This window comes from Clarias gariepinus, chromosome 23 (assembly GCF_024256425.1).
Source record: "Clarias gariepinus isolate MV-2021 ecotype Netherlands chromosome 23, CGAR_prim_01v2, whole genome shotgun sequence".
NCBI classification, from domain to species: Eukaryota; Metazoa; Chordata; class Actinopteri; order Siluriformes; family Clariidae; genus Clarias; species Clarias gariepinus.
The window spans coordinates 22,877,792-22,901,896 of record NC_071122.1 but is presented as its reverse complement, the minus strand read 5'-3'; the positions used below and the strand labels follow the sequence as shown (position 1 = coordinate 22,901,896).

The 24,105-nt window shown below is 40.9% G+C and overlaps 2 protein-coding genes across 3 annotated transcripts in view; both read left to right on the top strand.

Moving 5' to 3' along the window:
- Positions 1-202: 202 nt before the first annotated feature.
- On the top strand, positions 203-15,888 carry eogt (EGF domain-specific O-linked N-acetylglucosamine (GlcNAc) transferase). 2 transcript variants are annotated; one of them, XM_053484114.1, is made up of 16 exons: positions 203-247; positions 2,710-2,939; positions 3,531-3,631; positions 3,819-3,927; positions 4,051-4,145; positions 7,139-7,243; positions 7,659-7,765; positions 7,990-8,093; positions 9,657-9,749; positions 12,073-12,144; positions 12,563-12,649; positions 13,851-13,919; positions 14,160-14,221; positions 14,358-14,477; positions 14,706-14,808; positions 15,498-15,888. In XM_053484114.1, the coding sequence occupies exons 2-16, from the start codon at positions 2,766-2,768 to the stop codon at positions 15,642-15,644; spliced, it is 1,548 nt and encodes a 515-aa protein (XP_053340089.1). In that variant the 5' UTR covers positions 203-247; positions 2,710-2,765; the 3' UTR covers positions 15,645-15,888. The 2 variants fall into 2 exon arrangements, with proteins under 2 accessions (XP_053340089.1, XP_053340088.1); XM_053484113.1 differs by lacking the exon at positions 203-247 and having other exon boundaries at positions 2,646-2,939.
- Positions 15,889-23,596: 7,708 nt separating this feature from the next.
- The window catches only part of tafa4b (TAFA chemokine like family member 4b), a 64,530-nt gene continuing 64,021 nt past the window's right edge, over positions 23,597-24,105 (top strand). The window contains exon 1 of the mRNA XM_053483513.1: positions 23,597-23,988. The gene's annotated coding sequence lies outside the window, so the exon portion shown is untranslated. The remainder of the gene's footprint in view (positions 23,989-24,105) is intronic.

Below are 24,105 nucleotides of genomic sequence, written 5' to 3'. Positions count from 1 at the left end.
TATATATATATATATATATATATATATATCACTACGTGATTTGGAGATAATTTTACATCTAATATTTGGCTACAAAACAAAAACCAACTACAACAAAGCCACAGAGTGTTTAAACAGTATTACAGTATTAGATTCAGATTGACTCTCGGTCGCCCTCTTGCGGTTGGTCCTGCATGGTGCATGCCGGCTGTTTCCGGTGTGATGGCGAACCGCTTCCTTTACTTCACTTTTCTTTGATTAGAAAGCGGTAAGTTATTACTGATGCTGCGTTTATTCCTCTTAATTAAATCACTTTTCTGCTTCAGTGTTGTTTTAACCTCATTCAGAGCGTCACTTGTGGTGGAGTGTATGAAAGTCTCGGTGGTTTTTAAGAGAGAAAGAGAGAGCGCGAGCGGTTAGACCGGAAAGCAGGCGGTTATGGCGGGGAGCCGCAGCCACTGGCAACCGTCGCTATGGTGGCGGCTTTTTAAATCCACCCCGCGCGCGCGGGTTACTGTCAGCATGGCTGCGTCCGATATGACGTCATAGTGTTTTGAGAAGTGGGTCAGAACAACACCATGACGCAGCGGCAGTAAACAAACCACTTTATTGGAGAGGTGTTTAGTTACTGGAACAGTCAACTCTTATTAACTTTAATCAACAGGCATTAGGGCTGCTTTGATTGTGAATGAAAGTGTGTGTGTGTGTGAGAGTGTGTGAGAGAGAGAATGTGTGTGTGAGAGTGTGTGTGTGAGATTTCAGAATTTTATTTCGAGGATTCTCAACAGGAAATCCAGGAGAAGATGTGAAACTTTTTCACTTCCCTAGTTAACAGTGCAGTGGTTGAACAGACCAGCATGTCCATGAATCATTATAATAAAAGTGTGTGTGTGTGTGTGTGTGAGAGAGAGAGAGAGAGAGTATGTTATAGAGTAATGCATGCATGTATGAGGTGGTGTAAAAAGTTTTGGAGATTCATGCGCCGCAGATCTGGTCGCCTTAGCCGTATGTCCCTCGTATGTAGAATCCGTTTTTGACGGTCTGACCTTCATCAGCGGTAATCATTCTCGATATGAAGGACGGGTCGTCCACGGCACGCTTGGCGGACTTTGAGGCAATGTTCCTTCCGCTCCTGGGTCAGCAGCTTGGGGACAAACCCAGCAGCAACATGGCGCAGGTTCAAATCACACGTGAGCATTGTCTGGACTGTCCCTTATGTTCTCTGGCGATCTTCATGCACAAGTTGCTGAATGGTTTGGACATTTTCAGGGGTTTGAGCTTGTTGAAGGTCTTCCTGATCTCTCATTGTCTTTCAGTGATGTTCTTCCACTCTTGACATCGAACGACTCGTTGCAGCATCGTTACGCTCAGGCTCAGGAAATGCAATTGCAAATGCACCGTGGAGAGCATCCTGCGTGCACAACTCTCTAATCCTGTAGCCTTTACTTCTTTTGTTTCACTCTCTCACTCATGCCTCTTCTACTCTTTGCTTGTTTCTGTCACTTTTTCTGTAAGATGTAATATTTCTGAGGAGTGTATTACAGTGAAACCTCGGATTGCGAGTGTTCCGGAAGACGAGCAAAGATTTTAAATAAATTTTGACTTGAAAAACGAGCAAGTCTCGGTTTACGAGGATCATGTAGCACGCATGCGCTTCTTCTTCTTGCGTCACGTGATCACAACTGAGCCAACGGTTTTTCCCTCTCTTGCTGCGGAATTGTGGATAATCGTCTTCCCTGCTGGGTCTTAGTGCACGTGTCCCACTGGTATAATCAACATCCGTGCATGTGTGTATTGTTCATTTTAACACTGTGACCACGTGTGTGTAAAACATTTAATTTTGTGTCTGTAAGCGTGTGTGTGTATAGCTACTGTTTATTATAACGCACGTGTGTGTAAACCAAAAGAAAGTCTCATTAGAGAGGTTAAAGATCCATTTTCTCTCTCTCTGTCATTATGTTTGTGCGCGCGTGCGTAATTTGACCTTCACACACACTCTCGCCTTTACATCCCCCCACACGCCCTCTCAGCTTCAGACACACACACACACACACACACTCTCTCTCTCTGATCTACACAGAAACACTGCTCTGTCGCGATAGTGTCATTAGCGATGTTCCTTGCAAATTTTTCCGACAAAACAGTCTTTTTGTTAATGTGTGTGTGTGTGTGTGTTTGTGTAAAAGGAGGAGAAAGGTTTACGATGTAAGATGAGAAGGGAGAGGCTAATTCCATAACGAATTATGCTTGTAATCCAAGGGTACTACCTTCCTGCCACTAAGGACCACATCCTGTCCCTGTGCAATGTACAGATCGTATCTATTACACGCTACGCATACTCCTACGTTAAATTTGTTTGTAATTGTCCTTTACATCTGCAGAGGAACGCTCAGACGCTACATCTAAACAGACACTCTTATTTATTTTATTACCCCAGCCTTATGACCAGCAATCGTCCCTGGTATTGTGTGCAGCTAAGAAAAAAAAAACTGGAAACTGAAACTAAAACCGAACATCTGGTTAGAGATGTGTTTTTAATGAATTTTCCTGATTTACAGCCTTGAAGACCTAAACAATAGTAGGAAAAAGGTCACAAACGTTTCCTGTGTTGAGGGCTAAGCGAGTTAGATCCGTTCATTACCACGGTTCCCACGGTGCTCCCTGACTCATACCCCCACTCTGGTCTAACCCTGGCATGTCTCTAACCCATCTCTGTCTTCCTCCTTTTAGATAGAAGAGACAGAGGGAGTGAAAGACAGTGCAGGCGGCTGCAGTTTTGCGTGACTATGCCGTTATTGCTGCTCTTCACGCTCTGCACTTGCTCTGGTGCTCTCACCGATCCTCAGCTGCTGCTAAACTACAGCTCTCTGACTCTGCCTGATCTCCACGTCCCCTACTTCCTGCACGGCAACGCGCACGTGGCCAAGGTTTGCCAAGACGACCCGCTCTGCCCTTTTAAAGTAAGGAATTCTGTATCTTTTTTTGGGTGTTTTTTTTTTCATTCCTTTTACTCTTTTGCGTTCAATACATTTTCAGTAATAAGCTTGCGTTACAAAATGAGTTTGATGATAAAGACGACTGCTGTAAAAACTACAGCATACAATTTTCATTTTAACTTTTCTTTAGCTACATGCTTAAAAATTTAATGTAAGAGCAATTTTATTTCAAATGATTATGATGGACATTTCTATCATGATGTCAATATTAGATCATCTTACAGTCCTGACCTGATGGCCATTTTAGGCTCCTGTTTTGCATACGCACGCTGTGACAATGAAAGGTTCTGAACCCCCTAGAATTTTATCTAATTGACTTCTTTAAGGAACTTTTTTTTGGCTTCTCACTTGTTATGCATCCGAATTCCTAGAAATGACTAAAAAGTGACTTTTGCATAATGGATTGCCTTTAAATGACCTCTAAAATCTGAACGTAGAAAAATATGGGAATTTATGAAACAGTGAACTGTTCCGAACATCATCTTTCGAGTGACTTCTGCCTCCTATTTCCCTTTCACTTTGTAATCGTGTGTGTTTTCTCTGTGCTGTTTATAGGATGCTCTGTCCCAGAATCTGTCATGCTGGGGTTACGAGAAGAGCTGTTCTCCCGAGCACAGGTTCAGCTTCCCGATCTGCTCCAGCGTGGACTCGGCATGGTGAGAGAAACCTGCTGGTTTTTGTCTTTGGCCTCGAGTCAGCCATGTTGCCTGAGGGTTCCCAGTGTATTACATGATTATTTAATATGTATTACACCAGGGTTGGCTCTTATATTTGACTTATTATTGGCATAGTTAAGCATTAAATCACTGATTGCTGTATGTTTGTGTGTGTGTGTGTGTGTAGGGCTCGCTCAGTGCAGGCGGCTCAGGAAATCTTCTGGAAGCAGGCCGACTTCGGCTACGTTAAAGAACGTCTAAGCGAGATGAAGACTCTGTGCGAGCCTTCAGCTCCCGTAAACAGATTTCCTCTTATTCTTAGTTCTTTAGTCTCGTGGTTTCCTTTGTCTTTGACACTGTTTGAACAGTAGACGGTTGACTGGAATGTGTTGTGTTCTTGGCTTTTCTTCCTGTCTCAGGGGGAATCCTGTCTGAAGTGCACAAGCCACCTGCGCTACTGCAGAGCCACTAACCTTTATCTGGACCTCAGGAAGCCACGCAGGGGTCACGAGAGGTGTGAAAAACACTCATAACAACAATACATGAATGATCTGCTGGATACAAGATACAGCTTATTGCATAGGACAATGCGGCTTAGGTGTTAGGTGTATTTATGCAGGGTTGGGAGCCGCTGAAAGAACAACAACATGCAGTCGGGTTGTGTTTTAATTTAAAAAAAAAAGTTAACTTTATTGGGACTGAATAACTAAGATTTACACAGGCCACACCTCTTTTAGGGAAGTAAGATACACAAGGCACGCCCCTTTGCAAAGATTAACACAGGCCACACCTTCTTTATTAAATTAAAGAGGCCAGGTTTCCTTCAGGGGACAAAGAGCTAAACCGCACCTCCTTTACTGAGACCACAACAAACCGCACCTCCTTTACTGAGACCACAACAAACCGCACCTCCTTTACTGAGACCACAACAAACCGCACCTCCTTTACTGAGTCTAACACGCCACACCTCCTTTACTAAGACTAATGCAGGCCACACCTCCTTTACTAAGACTAATGCAGGCCACACCTCCTTTACTAAGACTAATGCAGGCCACACCTCCTTTACTAAGACTAATGCAGGCCACACCTCCTTTACTAAGACTAATGCAGGCCACACCTCCTTTGAACTAAGAGACAGAAGCCACACCTCCTTCTGGAGACTAAGAGCGAAACCGCACCTCCTTTACTGAGACCACAACAAACCGCACCTCCTTTCCATACCACAACACGCCACACCTCCTTTACTGAGACCACAACACGCCACACCTCCTTTACTGAGACCACAACAAACCGCACCTCCTTTACTGAGACCACAACAAACCGCACCTCCTTTACTGAGTCTAACACGCCACACCTCCTTTACTAAGACTAATGCAGGCCACACCTCCTTTACTAAGACTAATGCAGGCCACACCTCCTTTACTAAGACTAATGCAGGCCACACCTCCTTTGAACTAAGAGACAGAAGCAACACCTCCTTCTGGAGACTAAGAGCTAAACCGCACCTCCTTTACTGAGACCACAACAAACCGCACCTCCTTTCCATACCACAACAAAGCGCACCTCCTTTACTGAGACCACAACAAACCGCACCTCCTTTACTGAGACCACAACAAACCGCACCTCCTTTCCAGACCACAACAAACCGCACCTCCTTTACTGAGACTAATGCAGGCCACACCTCCTTTGAACTAAGAGACAGAAGCCACACCTCCTTCTGGAGACTAAGAGCTAGGCCGCACCTCCTTTACATAGACTAACACACTAACAAGCCACAATAATACTTACACAGGCCACACCTCCTTTACTGAGACTAACACAGGCCACACCTCCTTTACTGAGTCTGACATAGGCCACACCTCCTTTACTGAGACTAACACAGGCCACACCTCTTTTATTGAGACTGACACAGGCCACACCTTCTTTACTGAGTCTGACACAGGCCACACCTCCTTTATTAAGACTGACACAGGCCGCACCTCCTTTATTGAGACTGACACAGGCCACACCTCCTTTACTGAGACTAACACAGGCCGCACCTCCTTTATTGAGACTGACACAGGCCACACCTCCTTTACTGAGTCTGACACAGGCCACACCTCCTCTATTAAGACTGACACAGGCCACACCTCCTTTACTGAGTCTGACACAGGCCACACCTCCTTTATTAAGACTGACACAGGCCACACCTCCTTTACTGAGACTGACACAGGCCACACCTCCTTTACTGAGACTGACACAGGCCACACCTCCTTTAATGAGTCTGACACAGGCCACACCTCCTTTATTAAGACTGACACAGGCCACACCTCCTTTACTGAGACTAACACAGGCCGCACCTCCTTTATTGAGACTGACACAGGCCACACCTCCTTTACTGAGTCTGACACAGGCCACACCTCCTCTATTAAGACTGACATAGGCCACACCTCCTTTACTGAGTCTGACACAGGCCGCACCTCCTTTATTGAGACTGACACAGGCCACACCTCCTTTACTGAGTCTGACACAGGCCACACCTTCTCTATTAAGACTGACACAGGCCACACCTCCTTTACTGAGTCTGACACAGGCCACACCTCCTTTATTAAGACTGACACAGGCCACACCTCCTTTACTGAGACTGACACAGGCCACACCTCCTTTACTGAGACTGACACAGGCCACACCTCCTTTAATGAGTCTGACACAGGCCACACCTCCTTTATTAAGACTGACACAGGCCACACCTCCTTTACTGAGTCTGACACAGGCCACACCTCCTCTATTAAGACTGACATAGGCCACACCTCCTTTACTGAGTCTGACACAGGCCACACCTCCTTTACTGAGACTAACACAGGCCACACCTCCTTTATTGAGACTGACACAGGCCACACCTCCTTTATTAAGACTGACACAGGCCACACCTTCTTTACTGAGACTGACACAGGCCACACCTCCTTTATTAAGACTGACACAGGCCACACCTTCTTTACTGAGTCTGACACAGGCCACACCTCCTTTACTGAGACTGACACAGGCCACACCTTCTTTATTGAGACTGACACAGGCCACACCTCCTTTATTAAGACTGACACAGGCCACACCTCCTTTACTGAGTCTGGGTGTGGTTTAAACGAGACAGTTACAGTATAAATATAAGAGATGGTGAAAATGTGATTTGTATTGTGATTCTTTTGTGTTGCAAAAAAAATGTTATGCCACACTGACTCCAAAATCGATTTTCCTACATGGTGGTTTCCTACAGCAGGCAGCATAGTCTCTGGTGTGTTGTTTTCTAAGTTTTTTAAGAATTGTAATAAAAGAAAAAATATTTAATATCAAATCAGAAAATGAATAAAATCGTGATGCTAACAGAATTGCAATGTAAATCGAATCTGCACCTGGGCATCGTGATATCGTATCGAGTATTCTCTGGTATTCCCATCCTTAATAAATGTGTTATGTATAGTAAAAAGATCTCTCTCTCTTCCCCTCTCTCTCTCTCTCTCTCTCTCTCTGCAGGTATAATGAGGAGTTCTTGCAGCAAGGGGAGGTCGGAGGTCGCTGCAGACTTAACAGCAGGGCATTAGATGCAGAAGGACAGCACAAAAGCCCCCTGCAGTCCTGGTTAGTGTGACCTCATCCAAAATGAAATTATTACACAGATGACTGGGCGAGCTCTGAGACCTGGATTAATCCATATTAAATTAGAGGCATTAGTTATACCATTCAGGTAATAATGTAAATATGATGTAAAGGTGTATAAATAAAGATCACAACATGTAATTCAAATACAGTACGAGCACATATCATATAAGAGAGATTTAAATAATGAATGGGTGAGAAAATCGACTAAATTAACATTAATATCAACCACTTGTAGATATCTCTCGTCCACCTACACTAAAATAACTGTAACTAAAATCACTGAGCTCAGATTTTAAAATAGTGAAAATATTAAAACAGACAGTATTCAGGTTATCCTCATACGTAAATTAAAGACCTACCCTTGACTCGTCTGTCTCGGACCTTCTATCACCAGGTTCGCCGAGCTGCAGACGTACACCGAGCTCGACTTTCACCCTGTAGACGACAGGCACTGTGACGTCATCGTCGAGAGACCCACAGTCTTCATGAAGCTGGATGCAGGTGGGACTCGATGTTGAAACATTCTCAGAAACAGCGTGTGTTACCTTTTTTTTTTTTTGAGAGACAGTTAGATAATAGCCTACGTCTGATTACCGTTTACAAAATGTGAACATAAGGTTCATACATACAATTTACGAATTGATATTTGACCTTTTAAACATTGATGTGGAGCTCAGTTTATCCTTTACCTTTAACCTTTAGGTCTTTTTGTTTTGACGTTTCAGGCGTGAACATGTACCATCACTTCTGCGACTTTGTCAACCTGTACATCTCTCAGCACATCAACAACTCATTTAGCAGAGACATCAACATCGTCATGTGGGACACGGTACCGTACACACACATACACACACTCTTCTACACCCCTTAGTTTTGCATTTTTAATTAGTTACCTCAATTGAAATACTCAAAAATGAGACAAAATGAGTGAAAAAGGTCTGTAATTAAATTGTAAATGATACATTAAGTAAATAATTGTGGTTTTATTTGTATTGAAGGACTATAATAATAAGAAAATGAATTGTTTTGACCACAAGTTCTCAATGGGATTAAGGTCTGGGGAGTTTCCATGTTTCCATGTACCCCAAATTTCCATGTTTTGTCCCCCTGAGCCACTTAGTTATCACTTTTGCCTTATGGTACTCAAGGCGCTCCATCATGCTGGAAAAGAGATTGTTCGTACCATCAGTACCTACAGAAAAGCATCCTGAGGCCATTCATCATCAAGCAGAAAAAAAAAATAATCTAAAAACACTGAAGCAGCAGACTTCTCAAAACTTTTAGCCCCTACTGTAGATCTGTACCTACACTGTAGTAAATACAACAAAGTGTAAGAATCTTGAGATTCCCATCATTAAAAGCGGTTCTTAAACACACATATTTGGTCTTTGGATACAATACGTGCTAAATATTTATTTTGTAATTTATCTATCATTAGACTTCCTATTATTTATACTTGAGTAGGAAAAGATATTTCATTCTAAGCTTCACGCTGAACCCTCGCCTTGCCGAGAGCCTCTGTAGGGGTCGAGAGGAAACTGAGTGTGAAGCTCTCTGATTTATAGACAAACCTTATCCTGGCTTCATTTTTTAAAACATTTTCCCTGTTCTGACAGATAATCAGGTGGAAAGGGTTCCTTCCTCAGAAAAACAATGTTACTAAACTCATACCTCTCTAACGAGGGGCAGAATATTAAAGGAAAAATGTACAAAGTCTGATTTTAGAAATTCAATTTCAAATTTTATTTATATAGCGCTTTTAACAATGGTCATTGTCTCAAAGCAGACGTTTTTTAAACTGCATTTGTAACTGATATGTCACTACAAATATGTATATTACATTATTGTTTTTTTGTTGTAAAATCCAGTCATGTGTAAAAGTTAGTGCTCCCTCTTTAGTTGAATTGATATATTCTCTCTTCACATATCCCAGTGTAACTGGGGTCAGAGCCCAGGGTTGGCCATGATACAGCAGACAGGGTTTAAGGGTCTTGCTCAAGGGCCCAACAATGGCAACAATGGATCATTGTCCTGTTGTACAATCCAATTTAGACCAAACTTTAGCTGTGGGACAGATAGTCTGACGTTTACCTCTAGAATACTCTGGGATACAGAGGAGTTTATGGTCGACTCAGTGACCGCAGCATTAAAGACTGAAACTTTGAGAGACTCTTTGCAGTAAGGGGGTACTTAGTATTGCAAGGGGGTACTTATTACTGTATAGTATAATAATAAATATTATTATTATTATTATTGTTGTTGTTCGTTGGTTGTATTTGCATAATACTGAGACGCTCTACCATCAGATGATTTTTTTTTTTTAAATATTGTTTTTATACTAACAAACGTTTACACGTGACTATACATGTGTTGTTTTTCATTTTGACCTTAGAGTTTTTATGGTTATGGAGACCTGTTCAGTGAAACCTGGCACGCGTTCTCCGATTACGAAGTCATACACCTGAAAACCTACGACACGAAACGGGTAAGATCCTTCGAACGAAATCACAGTCCATGATCATCAGTGGTGTAACTGTATAGTTCATGTATTCACATACGTACCATTCGGTTCGGGTCACGTTGTGATTTTTAACCTGGTCAGTTCATCATGAAGGAACAGGCAGCATGTCACTGAGGACTCAGAATGTCTTGTGGCTCAAGATTGAAGTATAATGAATTTGTACAGGTTTGAAAATCAGACTTTCCACCCTGCAGAAGCCTCATTACAGATAGATCCCACTGGACACCATGTCCACCCTCCGTCACATGAGAAATCAGAAAAACATTCTCCTGATTAGTTGCCTGGAATGACAGGTTATGCTTGACAGTAGATGATGTAAAGTACTTGTGACCTTCTTTAGGAGAACTCGGTTTTCTGCTGAAATACCTGAGCAACCTGTCTGTCTGATTGACCTCCCGAATATTTTGTGCTCCCTAAAAGAAATAAAAGCGTAAAATATATTACCATATTATCTTCATTCTATTTTGTAGTAAAATGCTTGATTATTTAAAAAGAGAAAATGTGGTCATGTGATACAAGGGGTTACAAATTAAATCAGGACTTATGATGAAGGTTTAAAAGCGATTGACATTTACAGAAGACTTCAAGCACAGTCCGATGATGAGACTCCTAGCCGCAGGAGGATTAGAAGAAGGCCGTACGGGTCTGCAGTTGTTCCTGTGAACGTTCACGAATATTCAGTGAGCACGTGCCTGCTCGCTAATTCGCTCCCTCACTGTTTTAAAAGTTAGATTTTTTAGGGTATTGATTTGTGTACATCCATAAACTGTTATCAATGTATCAGTTTAAAATATTATTCAACAGTCCGTCCTAAACAATAGTCATTTCTAACGTGGGAAATAAAATTTTACCCCTCTGTACTGAAAATGTATTGAAAACGTACCGTAACTTGACTTTTTAACTAAGGTGTGTATTGAAGGTTTGTTACCCCTAATAATCATAAATAATGTAGATAATGTAAATATGATGAGGTATTATCTACTGTAACCTGTGAAGTGTAAGATGCAATCTACAATCTGCGATCCATCCATCCCGACTCCCACAGCCTGTCCATCCATCCATCAATCCATCTATCCATCCATCCTCCCCTAGCCCCTTCATCCATCCATTCTCCCACTGCCTCTCCATCCTTCCATCCATCCATTCATCCATCCATAGCATTTCCATCCATCCATCCATCCATCCATCCATCTTCCCTTTGACAACCCCTTCATCCATCCATCCTTCCATCCATCCATTCATAGCATTTCCATCCATCCACCCATCCATCCTCCCTCTGACAACCCCTTCATCCATCCATCCTTCCATCTATCCATCCATCCATAGCATTTCCATCCATGCATCCATCCACCCATCCATCCTTCCTCCGACAGCCCCTTCACCCATCCATCCCTCTATCCAATCATCCTCCCTCCCACAGCCCCTTTATCCATCCATTCCCCCACAGCCCCTTCATCCATCCATTCTTCCACTGCCTCTCCATCCATTCATCCATCCATCCATCCATCCATCCATCCATAGCCTCTCCATCCATTCATCCATTCATCCATCCTCTGACAGCCCCTTCATCCATCCATTCATCCATCCATCCAATCATGTTCCCTCCCACAGCCTCTCTATCTATCCATCCATCCATCCAACCGTTTATCGTCCCACAGCCTCTTCATCCATCCATACATCCAGCGATGCATCCATCCATCCATCCTCTCTATTTCTCCATTTATCCTTCATCAATCCATCTATTCATCCTTAAGCCAATCTCTTCGTCTGTCCACCCTCTTATCCATCTACCTGTCCATCCATCTCATCCATCAGTCCATTTATTCATCTATCTATCTATCTATCTATCTATCTATCTATCATTAAGCATTTCTGTTTAAATAGTCTCCTGTTTTTAAATCTAACCAAGAAACAGACAAAAGTGAACTGAGAATGATATCTTATTTAGTGTTTAGTGAATCTTTGAGTATTTTATCTATAGGTTTAAGAGCTTTACTGTCCGAGATTACCTCCATTCAACAAAGCACTCGTTTAATATTGACAGATCTGAGAGTGAGAAGTTCCGCATGAACTATGTTTTTTGTTTTCTTTTAGGTCAGAGGCAATAATAATGATTATGATGAATAATTTCTCTTACCTCTTGCTCATCAATCAGGAAATAAAGCATAAGAAACGCAGGGTGTTTGAACCGGGCCGTGTGTGTCGCTAAAACAACTTCCTCAGCGGGTGGTTGGAGTGCTTTGTGTTGAGGGCTGATGATGTTTTTAATGTCTGTTTTTCATCACAGGTGTGTTTCAGGGACGCGGTTTTCTCACTGCTACCGCGGATGAGATACGGCCTCTTCTACAACACACCCCTGGTGAGAACCCGTTAAAAATGCTTAAAGGAAGAAATCTCATCTCGTCTGTGTGGACTGACATCACACACCCTGGAACGTCTGAATCACAAATCAATCAAGAATTGTGTTTGTTTCATATGTATTAAAGTCATGGCTTTGAGATTTGCTCTGCTTCACTCTCATCTGTGTGTGCTCTACATACACACAGCTGTTTGTTGATGTATAGGTTTTTTGGGCCTTCAAGCATGAAATGCAGACGTGTTTGTCGTTACCTTGGGCACGTGAAGTGTCCTGATGCTTCTGTCTCTATTGGGGGGAAAAGGGTTTTTATATTCATGGCCATGAGCATCTGAGTTGAAGCTACAACTGATTTAGAGGTAATGTGTTTGAAACATGAGTGTCGGCGCAGAAGATTGATGTGTGTGTGTGTGATTGACAGATCTCAAACTGCCACAGTGAGGGGATGTTCAGAGCATTTTCTCAGCATGTCCTTCATCGACTCAACATCCCACAGGAGGGACACCAGGTAACACACACACACACACACACACACTGAGTGTAATAAAGGGAATTAAGGATCTATCCACCCATCCATCAAACAAATATCAAACTTCCATCTGTCCATTGGTCAGCTTAAGCTTCCATCCACTCATTTATCCATCCATCAGTTATAGGATAGGTTTAAGCAATAGGTTCAAGCTTTCATCTGTCCATCCATCCATCCATCCATCCATCCATTGACTGAATCAAACTTTCATCCATCCATCCATCCATCCATCCAACCACTGACTCAAGCTTCCATCCAATTTTCCATGCGTTCATCCACCCTTTCAGCTTTCATCCATCCATCCATCCATCCATCCATCCATCCACCCATCAATTGGTCAACTCAAGCTCCAATCAATCCATTGACCCTACCATTCATTCATTGTCTGAATCAAACTTGCATCCATGTGATCATCCATCCATCCATCCATCCATCCATAAGTTGATTTAAACTTCCATCCATCCATCTACCAACTCAATCTTCCATTTATCCCTCCATCATCCATCCTTCCATTGTCAACTTAAGCTTCTATCCATCCATCCATCCATTGGTTGATTTTAAGCTTCCAACTATTTTCCATCCATCTTTTCATCCAGTCATCCATCAGCCATCCATCCATTCATTTGTCAACTCAGGCTTCCATTCGTTCATCTAGCATCCACCCATCCACTGGTCAACTCAAGCTTCAATCAATCCATTGACCCTCCCATACATTCATTGTCTGATTTAAACTTGCTGTGACACTTCTCCACGACACGTCAAAATAATTGATGATCGCATAAATGAACTTTTAAACCAAAAATATCTCACAGCTGCACATCAATTTGAGTGCGCTGCCGCATAATCTCCACAAGAGGTCAGTGCTGGACAACAAAACTCGCCTGGAGTTAGACCGACAAAGTGGGGCGCATCGTTCCCAGATTGAGATAAGAGAGAACTTAAATAAACATGGAGTCAATCATGATGGATTACTAGGATCATGTTACGTTCCTGAGTATTATATTTCTATCCTGTACAATTGGGATGTTTAGAAACCAGGGGGATAAAAAAGGTCATTGACGGATAATTAAATATTGCGAAGAATAAAAAATATTTTGATGGATAGTGTCGAGTCGTTGAATAATTGTGTGGACAAAAGGGCATTGAAGGTTCAGTAAAAACATGCAGTGTTACGTTGCAGGAGGACCGAATTCGGGTCACACTGCTGGCCAGGAGCACGGCGTATCGCAGGATATTAAACCAGCAAGAGGTGAGAGAAAGAGCATACACACACACACACACACACACACACACACACGCACACCGTATCTCGATCTGTCTCTGTCTCGCTCTCATTGATTTATCACTCCAGTTCCTTAACTGTGCATTTAAACTCTTATTTGCAGTTGGCTCTTGGAATAAATCCCTGATTTACTTTGGCTTCTGTCCATAAGACAGTCAGTTCTCATTAATCACCTCCTGATCCGTGTGTGTGTGTGTGTGTGTGTAGCTCATAAATGCCCTGAAGACTGTGGCTTTATTTGAGGTCAAGCTGGTGGATTACAAGTACAAGTGAGTGACAGAGTCATCCTGCTTCTCATCTCCACCTTGACTCTGACTGACAGACAGCTGATTGATTGCACGTCTTTTGGGGTATTTCTCCGTGTGTGTGTGTGTGTGTGTGTGTGTGTGTGTGTGTGTGTTGCAGAGATATGCCATTCCTGGAGCAGATCAGGGTGACCCATAACTCGGATATCTTTATTGGAATGCACGGGGCTGGCCTCACACACCTGCTCTTCCTCCCGGACTGGGCCGTCATCTTCGAGCTGTATGCCACGAGTCACACACAACTCTCCCGCTAATATTTGGTTTTTATTTATTGTTATGTATTTATTATATTTGACATTTTTCTGGGGAAAACCAGTACAGCTTAAATAGAGTGCTGGCTACGTTGTGTACTGACATCACTTTCATGGCTTTGTGACTATCGTAAATCTCGTTTAAATCCAGCGCCCCCTATGTTTGGGTTTGAAGTTGCGCCGCTTGTGTCTCGCAGCTATAACTGTCAGGACGAAAGCTGCTACCGTGATCTGGCCCGGCTCCGGGGCGTTCACTACCTGACCTGGCAGAAAGCAGACAAAGTGTTCCCTGAGGATAAGGTACAGTGATGCAGAACCTCAGAATCCCCACAGACACTCCTACACACACTACACACACACACACACACACACACACACACACACACACTCACACATTCCCCGGAGAATTACAGTATTACGGCAGCTTTATAGCTATTGATCTTGTACTGAAGTTGTCAGGTTGTTAGAGGGTTTTACACACACACATACACACACACACACACACACACACGCACACAAACATGTACATGCACACTGCATTGTTCTTGCTGTCACCTAAATTTCTATTGAGTTTCATAAAAAAAATCCCTGATAGCAGGAATACACACATATATATTATATATTAAATTTATCATTATAAATTATTACAAAAAAGAAATTATTATTATTCATATGCATAGTTTTAGAATTTGCAACTAAAATATATTTCAGCATTTTTTTGTTTCTACAAAACAATTAAATTGAAAAAGGGAAGCAAAAAAACTTAATTTTTTTCTTTTAATAGTAATAATAATTTCATAATTAATAATTATATATTTAAAACATTGTCAAAATTAAATAAGAGCTTAAATTAATTATTTCTTTTGGACATCAAGTTGATCTCTGTGTTTATTTACAACATGACAAAACAAATTCTCTCTCTCTTTTTTTTTTTTTTTCCTTAAAGCTGTGTGTGTGTGTGTGTGTGTGTGTGTGTGTGTGTGTTTCAGGGACACCACCCTACACTCGGAGCTCACCCGAAATTCACCAACTACACCTTCGACCGTGAGGAGTTCATGCGCTTGGTCATGCTGGCTGCAGATCACGTGAGGAGACACCGGGCGTGGCGTTCCACACGGGGACGAGATGAGCTTTAGCGTTGTAGCATCACATACGCGAAAATCTGAAATGATCGGAAGGTGCTCAAACACTGTTACAAAAAAGTGGCATATTTCAGAAAGCTGATCCTGGATCAGGTTTTACCTTCAACTACTAAAAATATGGAGTCTAGAACTGATCCCAGATCAGAATATGTAAAAAAAGTAAATAAAAAAATGCAATACATGAAATATTAAGTATCAGTAGAGACGGGGAAATCTCTAGGGGCTTGCTGATCTCTAGGGGCTTTTGCGATTCTGTAAGTATCACGATTTTCTTACAATTCTAAACAAACTTAGCAAATAATTCGCTCCTATCACACGCCATGCTGTGCTGCCTGCCAGTGTGTATAAATCAAAAATCATATTACAAAATGGCAGTGTTGTGATACATGAATTACATGACTACATGAATGAATACAATAGAATCGTGATGCATCATTGAATTGTTTTTCTTTCCCCGTCTATAATGATCAATGTAAGGTCAAGATCATAATTTATAGACTTTTTCCAGTTTTTTGTATTGATTTGTTGCTGTAAACAGTCAAATCATCAGTGGCCAGTGTTATAAAAATCATGAATGTCATTCTATATAATATATAATATAATATAAAAAACTAATCTTATTATATTATAATATATTATATATTTTTTGTCAATTTATTTTGTAAATGACAAAAAAAAATTCTATACTATAATTAGTGTAGTATAATATAATATAATATCTCATAATATAATACTGTAGATGTCCAGTGTTTGCAAACTCTCTCAGAATTAATTTATTTTTAATTTTCACTTTTTTGTTTCTTGAAGATTCGAGCTCTCCTGTATCAACTCTACAGCGTCATGATTTGTCATATTTGTCATGGCAGAGATATGTGTGTTTATGTGTTTGTGTATTAGTTGTTCTTTTTGCTCTTGAGAGAAAAATGCAAAGCTTTAAAATTCTTTAAAAACTTTAAAAATTATGAGTATTATAACCGTATGGTATTTAAAAAAGTTGCTATACTATGCTGAATTTTGCGCGTGCAGTTTAGAAATGAGGACATAGAAGAGGAAGGAGTGAGTGTGTGTGTGTGTGTGTGTGTGTGTGTTTGTATTTATTCTGTTATTGTCGTGCTGCTGGGATTTTCATGCGTGTCTGTTTGCATCAGTTACACATCAAGCTGAGTGATTTTGTCTACAAGCTGAAATGTTTTATTTTGAACAGACTGAATGTCATTTCTTTGCTTTTACAGTAGCTGTACTGGAGGGGGCGTAATGGTTTGCATCGCACCTCCAGGGTCGAGGGTTCGATTCCCACATCAGGGGCTGTGTGCATGGAGTTTGCATGTTCTCCTCGTGCCTGGTGGGTTTTCTCCGGGTTCTCCGGTTTCCTCCAACGGTCCAAAGACATGCAGATTAGGCGACTAATTGGCGTTTCCAAATTGCTGTGAGTGAGTGCGTGCGTGAGTGCCCGCCCGCCCGCCTACCCAAAATCAACTGAAATGTGATTAACAGAGACAAACCCCCCCTAACCCCGCCCCCCCCCCCTTAAAAAAAGACTGACTTTTTAGAAGCTTCTTTCTAGGAATAAAATTTTGACTTTTAAAAAATAAGCAAATTGTTTTCCAAGAATAAAAACTTGGAAATTCAAGCTTGAAATGAGACACAGTGTCTAATGATACCTTTAATAATTTTATATTTGTTTTTATAGTGTATTTTTTTTCCCAACTCACTCAAAAAAAATTGTGACTGAAGAACAGTTGACTGAGAAATTCACGAAAGAAACGGCTTGACACTGGACTTTCATTAAGCGCAAATATCTTGAATATAATCAAATTAAACTTTAAATGTAAATTTAATAGAATTCAGGATTATTCTATTGGTTTAATTCTGAGTAAAAAGCTAAATTACCTGCCAACAGATTAACCTCAGGATGCAAAACCAGGCCTAGAAATGAGTTTAACGGGTTTTTGATGTTAATGATAGATTTAAAATATTTGTACTCTATTAGATCTTTATTTACAGTGTCAAGTGAATTATTTGAGGTTAAACCCGTGTGTGTGTGTGTGTGATAATCATCCCTGCACCCTGACCTTGTCGCTGAGGTCGTACCTTCAGCTCTGGCTTGTTTTGTACCTTTAGTGAAAGATGCATGTGCTGTTAGTTTTATTCACTTTCAGAGCTGTGCACCGTGTGTTCACGTATTGAATGAAAAGACGCACATGAAAGGTACACAGCGAGAAGGAAAAGTACAGGAGACAATGTAGTGGAAAAAAAAGTGTGACTGTAAAGATTCCTGCTGAGGAGGTTGACCGTGTGCTGCTTGGAGCTTCAAACGCTTCACTTTCTTGTTTTTAAGCGTGTCAGTATTTCGCGTTTCTGAAGATTGAATGTAACTTTGTCTTTTTCTTTTTTTTTTTTTTTTTTCAAAGAATGTGTACACGAATGTGTCTGAAACTTGAAATGAACGTATTTTTAAAAAAAGGGCTTTCTTTTTTGTGTTTTTGTTTATTTACTCATCCTGAAAAATGTTTAGAAGTTAGCAAATCAATAGTTTTAGAGCAAATCAAGGCAGAAAAGTTTTCTGCTTTTTGTGTGTGTGTGATTTCTAAAATTATTAATTGGACTGCTTCTGCTTGCAATCCCATTCGGCATCGCATTACTTTCTCTGCTCGGTATGAGCTATGAGTGCACCGCAAAGGGCACGAGTCCAGGCCGTCCTGTCACCATCATTAATCTGCGTGACCTTAAAAACACACCGCCATTTCCCCGTCTTTATTCGAGATTGCGTTCTGCGACTCCTGGTGCACTAGATGGCAGTAAAAGACCACGAGTGATCTCTGAGATCAGACAGTTTTATTATTTGTGTGTGTGTGTGTGTTTGTGTGTGTGCTGCAGGAATTGGCAGTTATTCATGTTGCCACAAAATGCTGGAACAAAACTATTATAATGCGAGAGCTGCTGATTTATCCTGATCTGACTCGACTTTTAGTTGTGTTCTGGATGTATGTTGTGTATAACGTATTATTTTCAATGTAGTAGGTTTGTCCTGTTTTAAAATGTTTTTTTTTTTTTTTTTTTTTTACAAGACCTGTAAATGCCCGTGATTTCTTCAGATGGTTCTGGAGCTCTTACCCTCAATCAGCTTCAAATGTCATAAAAGATGCATGGAAAAGTTTTGTGGCGCAGTGATGAATGACAAACTCCATCCAACATCTCACTAACACACACACACACACACATCTATTCTTTTCTTTCCCAGGTTTTTGTATGGAAGTGTGTTAAAATAAATGACTTGTTAGTCGGGGTGCCATTATTTTTGACATGCTGACAAATCCATTATATATTTGGACGTTTTGATGATTGTGATATCGACAGGATGATATATTACACTTTGGAAAAATCCAGTTTTGACATTAAACAATCAGTAAGCCTATTTTTTACTTATGTGTCATTTATTATTAAACCATCGTTTCTCATCCATTAGTTTTTGTAAAACAATTAAAGGCTAAATCTTGTCAGAATGTTTCCTCTCTCTCTCTCTCTCTCTTTCTGTGATAAATGTCCGTCCTGCGTGCTGCCAGGATGACACATGATGATGACACTGCTTTACAATAAAAGCCGCCCCTCGTTTTATTGCTCGAATCAGTCAATAAGTGTACGTTAGTCTTTTTCTTTCCCCTCTTTTCTTCTCCATGGCCTAAATGAACCGCTCAGCATCATTTTATCCCTTCTGCTTTTCTTCCGTCTGCGTCTCGATATTAGAAGACGACGCGAGGAGATGATTTCTGGTCGATCTGAAGCCTGGCTGGATTTTCTTTTCATCATCCTTTATGGTTTTCCACGTTCCTATTTACGCGGTAATATGTGTTATCCTATATGCGTGTGTGTTTATCTACGCCTTCGTCTAAATCTCATTTCATAAAGAGGAACGTTCCGAGGCCTCACCACACGAGATCGTCTTACAGAGTCACGGCGTGGACAGGAACGTCAGGTTTCCAGAACATAAATCTAAAAATATTGATTTGAGGGTTTTTTTTTTTTTATTGCTTTATCAACGCTGCAATGGTTGTCTTCTTCTTAATTTTGACGAGAGCACAGTTTTGTGATGTCATAACAGGGAATGTGACGTCACAGTCAGTGAGACATACACTTATCCCCACTATAGGCTGCTCACTGCAATCGTTTTCTTCTCGCCTGATAATGAAGACTGATCAGCCGTGACGCTGTGACTTCTTTCCAACACAACTCCAGGCACCATTGCGGTTCATGTTAATGATTTACTGTAAGCCAAACGCTTCGGAGTGTGTGTTTTTTACCTTGTAAAAACAAATTGATTTCACTTGTAATGCAGTCGAGTGGGAACATACAAGTGTATTTGTTATCCTTTATATCCTTCACCCAATAGCCGCCCAATATCCAGCACAGGTTAGTGATTTTTTTGTTGTTGTTGTGGTGTAGCACACTAAACCTTGGTCATTAAGTCTGGACGCCCCAACGGCTCGTTGGTTACAGTGGTGGAAATCACAGCTCACTGTTTTTAAGCTGTTTGTTCATTAAATCTCAAAAACCTAGAAGGCCAACACTATTATTGTGCACTTTTTAATTTTCCAGTTCCGGCGGTCCCTGATCTCGAAAGGTCTAAGAACCCCTGTGAAGTTTATTTAACCGCTCAAGTGCTTCCAAAAAAAAAACCTCCCCTTTTATGAAATATTGTGTTTCTGTAATTACGTTGAACTTCTGACTGTGAAGCTGAAAGTGCGAAGTGTTCGGTCTGCTCAGATTTACGTGCAGTTATAATATTACCTTCTCACCCGGAGAGGAAACTAAACCGCGTCTTTAATCTTTGAGCACCGAGCAGAACACGATAGTGGGCTCCTAAGAGGATGTTTAGGGAAGCAGCTCACATACGCAGCTATTAAATCTAATCTACTGTATCAGTCGAGACTCTCTGTCATCAAACGGGGTGGCCTTGGGTATTATGGGACATATGGTAATACGGGACATGCAAATCATCGGCCTTGAATTACAAAGCAGCCCTTAATTGTTCTTTCGGGAAGGACACGCATCATACAGGACACCGTGGAGCTAAGCTCTCTGAGCGAATACGTGCAAGGGTTCACGTGCAAGCAGGACTCGGGGTCCGGCCGGCGACTCCGGTTCGTGTAAATCGAAAATTGATTGAGGATATTCCATGCGCAGTGTATAAATTCTGCTTTCTTGCATACACACGTACGAACTAGCTGTGTTACTTTTTTATGCCATGGATAGTCATTAAGTTGTTTAGTTCTAGTGCTGAAATGACCTTGTATTGTACTCCAAATATGTTAAGTAACACTATATCAGGAAAAAAGGTTGCTGTAAAGAAATACAGGTTACATCATCATTTAAATTAATAACTGCAGACCTGAAAGCAAAATGTATACACTGATGTCATTACATGCTTATTACGTATACACAGTTTGTATATACTCACACACTGTTAGTACCAGAATATGTTCTCAAGACACCACTTAAACACACTTTATTATAATTCGTGATTTTACAGTACCGTAGACCCCCACCTTATTTCTTCATATTACATTCAAGGTATCAATGTAGATTACATTAAATTAAAGAAACTGGAACAAATGTTTGACCATGACTGGCTGCAAAGTGCCTAAAGATACAACAGCAACCTCATTTCCCTTCTCGTCTGTTTCAACCACTCAGCATTCAGAATCACATGATACTGATCATCTTTCATCATCTACACCTGTTTCTCACTGGTTCATGGTTTAAGTAAGATGTTTTTCAATGCTAGAATGATTCACAGGTCACTGTTTGGCATAACAAAAAAAAAAACTGGAACTGTTCAGATATAGGGCCGGAAATAAGAAACAGAAAAAAGTTCTTCAGTAACCCTTTTGAACTATTCCTTAAGTCTGCTGTGAAACATACAAGCAAGTCTCGGAAGCAAAAAATGGCTACTGTAGAAAGTAGTGAAGTTCTTCTCATGCTTTTTCTGCAGGTGATCTCCTCTTCAAGAACCCTAATCTGGCCTCCCGTATTGCAGCGCTATTATTTTCCCCTCACTGAAGATCTTTTTTCAGCCCTTTTTTAAGGCACGCCTAATAAAATATTAACCACAAACAACCTTGCCATGCTCTTTTACTTTTTTTTTTTTTTTTACGACTTGTTTTTCCAAGGCCAAAACATGCTGTCCAATTTCACGTTTCATCTGCTACATATTGGTGAGGGAGAAGAGGGGGTGTGTGTATATCGGGTGATGATGCGGTGAAAGACGCAAAATATTTAGACAAGAAGTGGAAAGTGCACGAGGTGCAGAGTTACATGTGGACTAAAAGCGTATGTCGCGTGCCATTGGAATGGAAACGGGTGTAACGGATACTGGATGGATTTTTGGGTATTAAGAGAAAAAGCTGTATTAGTCAGCTTGTCTGAAATTCCACTTTTTTTTCCATGATTAGATGTTTTCAGGACTCATTTGATTATTCCCACTCCATCCTGTGTATTTTTTAGCAGTTTCTTCAAGATCATATATATATATATATATATATATATATATATATATATATATACACAGTATATATATATATACTGTATATGTATAGATATTTAGATTACATCATTGAGAGATATATTATGTTTTCGCTCATGCTCTGTGAAATGAAGTAATCCTGTCTAGAAACTTGTCTAAACTGCGTTTAGAAATTCTGTTTCAATTAAAAAATTTATATTTTAATGTAAACCATGTGCAAGGTGTTCTCTTGAATCTGACCGACCACTTATTCCATTTATTTCAGCTTATGAAGAAATTTATGGTTAACCTCATAGAAAAATATCTAAAATGTTATCTAAAATGTTATGTTAGATATTCTTTTCCCGCTGTGGATATTAACACGATTTTAAAGAAATATAAATGAATAACCTGTGTTACTCATTGTGATAGTTCATTGCCTGGTCACTTATAAAACTATGAAACAAAATTAAATACCATTAGACTGACTGTAACTGTAATTGTACAGTGTTTCAATCTCCAGGAGAAGATTAAGCTCAAGACTCCAAAGCTTTAATGACTCACATAAAATGATTCTTCTGTTTGCACTGTTGTTATTAAAATTGTAATTGCTGTAGATATTAAAACTGTAGCATGCTGGAAAAAACGAATTATTAGAATGGTGGAAGATTAGCTGAACACTCTGGATGTTGGCTGATTGTTGTTTATTACATTAGCTTATGGATCTGAGGTTCTGGGAACAGGTTTTGTTCTTGGCCCGCTCTGGCGTGCAGTAGTGTGTGTGGCCTAGTGTGTGATTTGGGACATATAGCCGGATTAAACAAATCAAAGTCTAAAATTTAAATCATTTTACCCATTTTATCATCCTCCTGCTTCTCCTCATCATCTCATTCCTCTCATCAACATCCTCCTTCTCCTTCATCTCATCCTTTTCAGTCTTCTCTTCATCATCACCCTCATCAACATTCGATCATCATCCTCTTGTCATCTTCCTTCTCCTCATTATCATTCTTCCTCTTGTCATCTTCCTCCATCACTTCATCCAAGACATAACTTTACACAAAATTTATCGATCAAGATCTTTATCGTGCACGATTAAAAACTCCATCATATACCGAGAGAGAGAGAGCACACAACGCGCATATCTCATTATGACAAATGATGACAGAATGTCTGACCCCCGGGTTTTTCTTTCTTTCTTTCTTTCCCCAAACACTCGAAAGCTATGACATCACTAATCGCGGCGAGCCAAAAAAAAAAAGAAACATCGTGTAGGAGGAGGAGGAGGAGGAGGGGAAGGTTGCGGGGTGTAGAGAGAGCGAGCGCGAGAGAGAAGTGAGCGAGCGCGGCGCACGTGCGCGCAGCGGCGGAGTTGGCAAAATTCAAATCGATCGCGAGGACGCAGCGCAGCTCACCAACGGACCGCGTCGCTCGCGCGACCCACACCGCACGAGGCGCACCGTTAGGGCTCACGGATGCAGTGGGAGACGTTTTTTTTTTTTTTTTTAAATTAACTAATTCCCTTTATTTTATAACTCATGATCACTTTAAAACGTCCTCTACGGATTTAATGTTCTCGCTTCTGACAGTTTTTTTCGGTAAACGGAGACATTTTTTATTTCATAACGGCACCCTGGTTATCCTGATTTTTTGTGGAAAAATAGGAAGCTAAAACAAACAGTTTTAAAACAAACCGCTGCTTCTTTAACCCCCGTTCTCGCTCGCGGTTTTGGCTGTGATGGACCGGCGGCCCCCGCAGCAGTTAATCCGGAGCGGCGGCGAGAGTGCGCGAGCTCACCGGAAACGATCGAGGATGTACCTGCTCCAATAGATAAAACGGTAAGTCTGGTAATTTTCATTTATTTATTCATATTTTTATTTATTTAGTATTTCAAATCCAGTGTAAAAAAAGTGTTTATTTTGTGTTTAATCGCATCGGAAATCATACGGAAACTT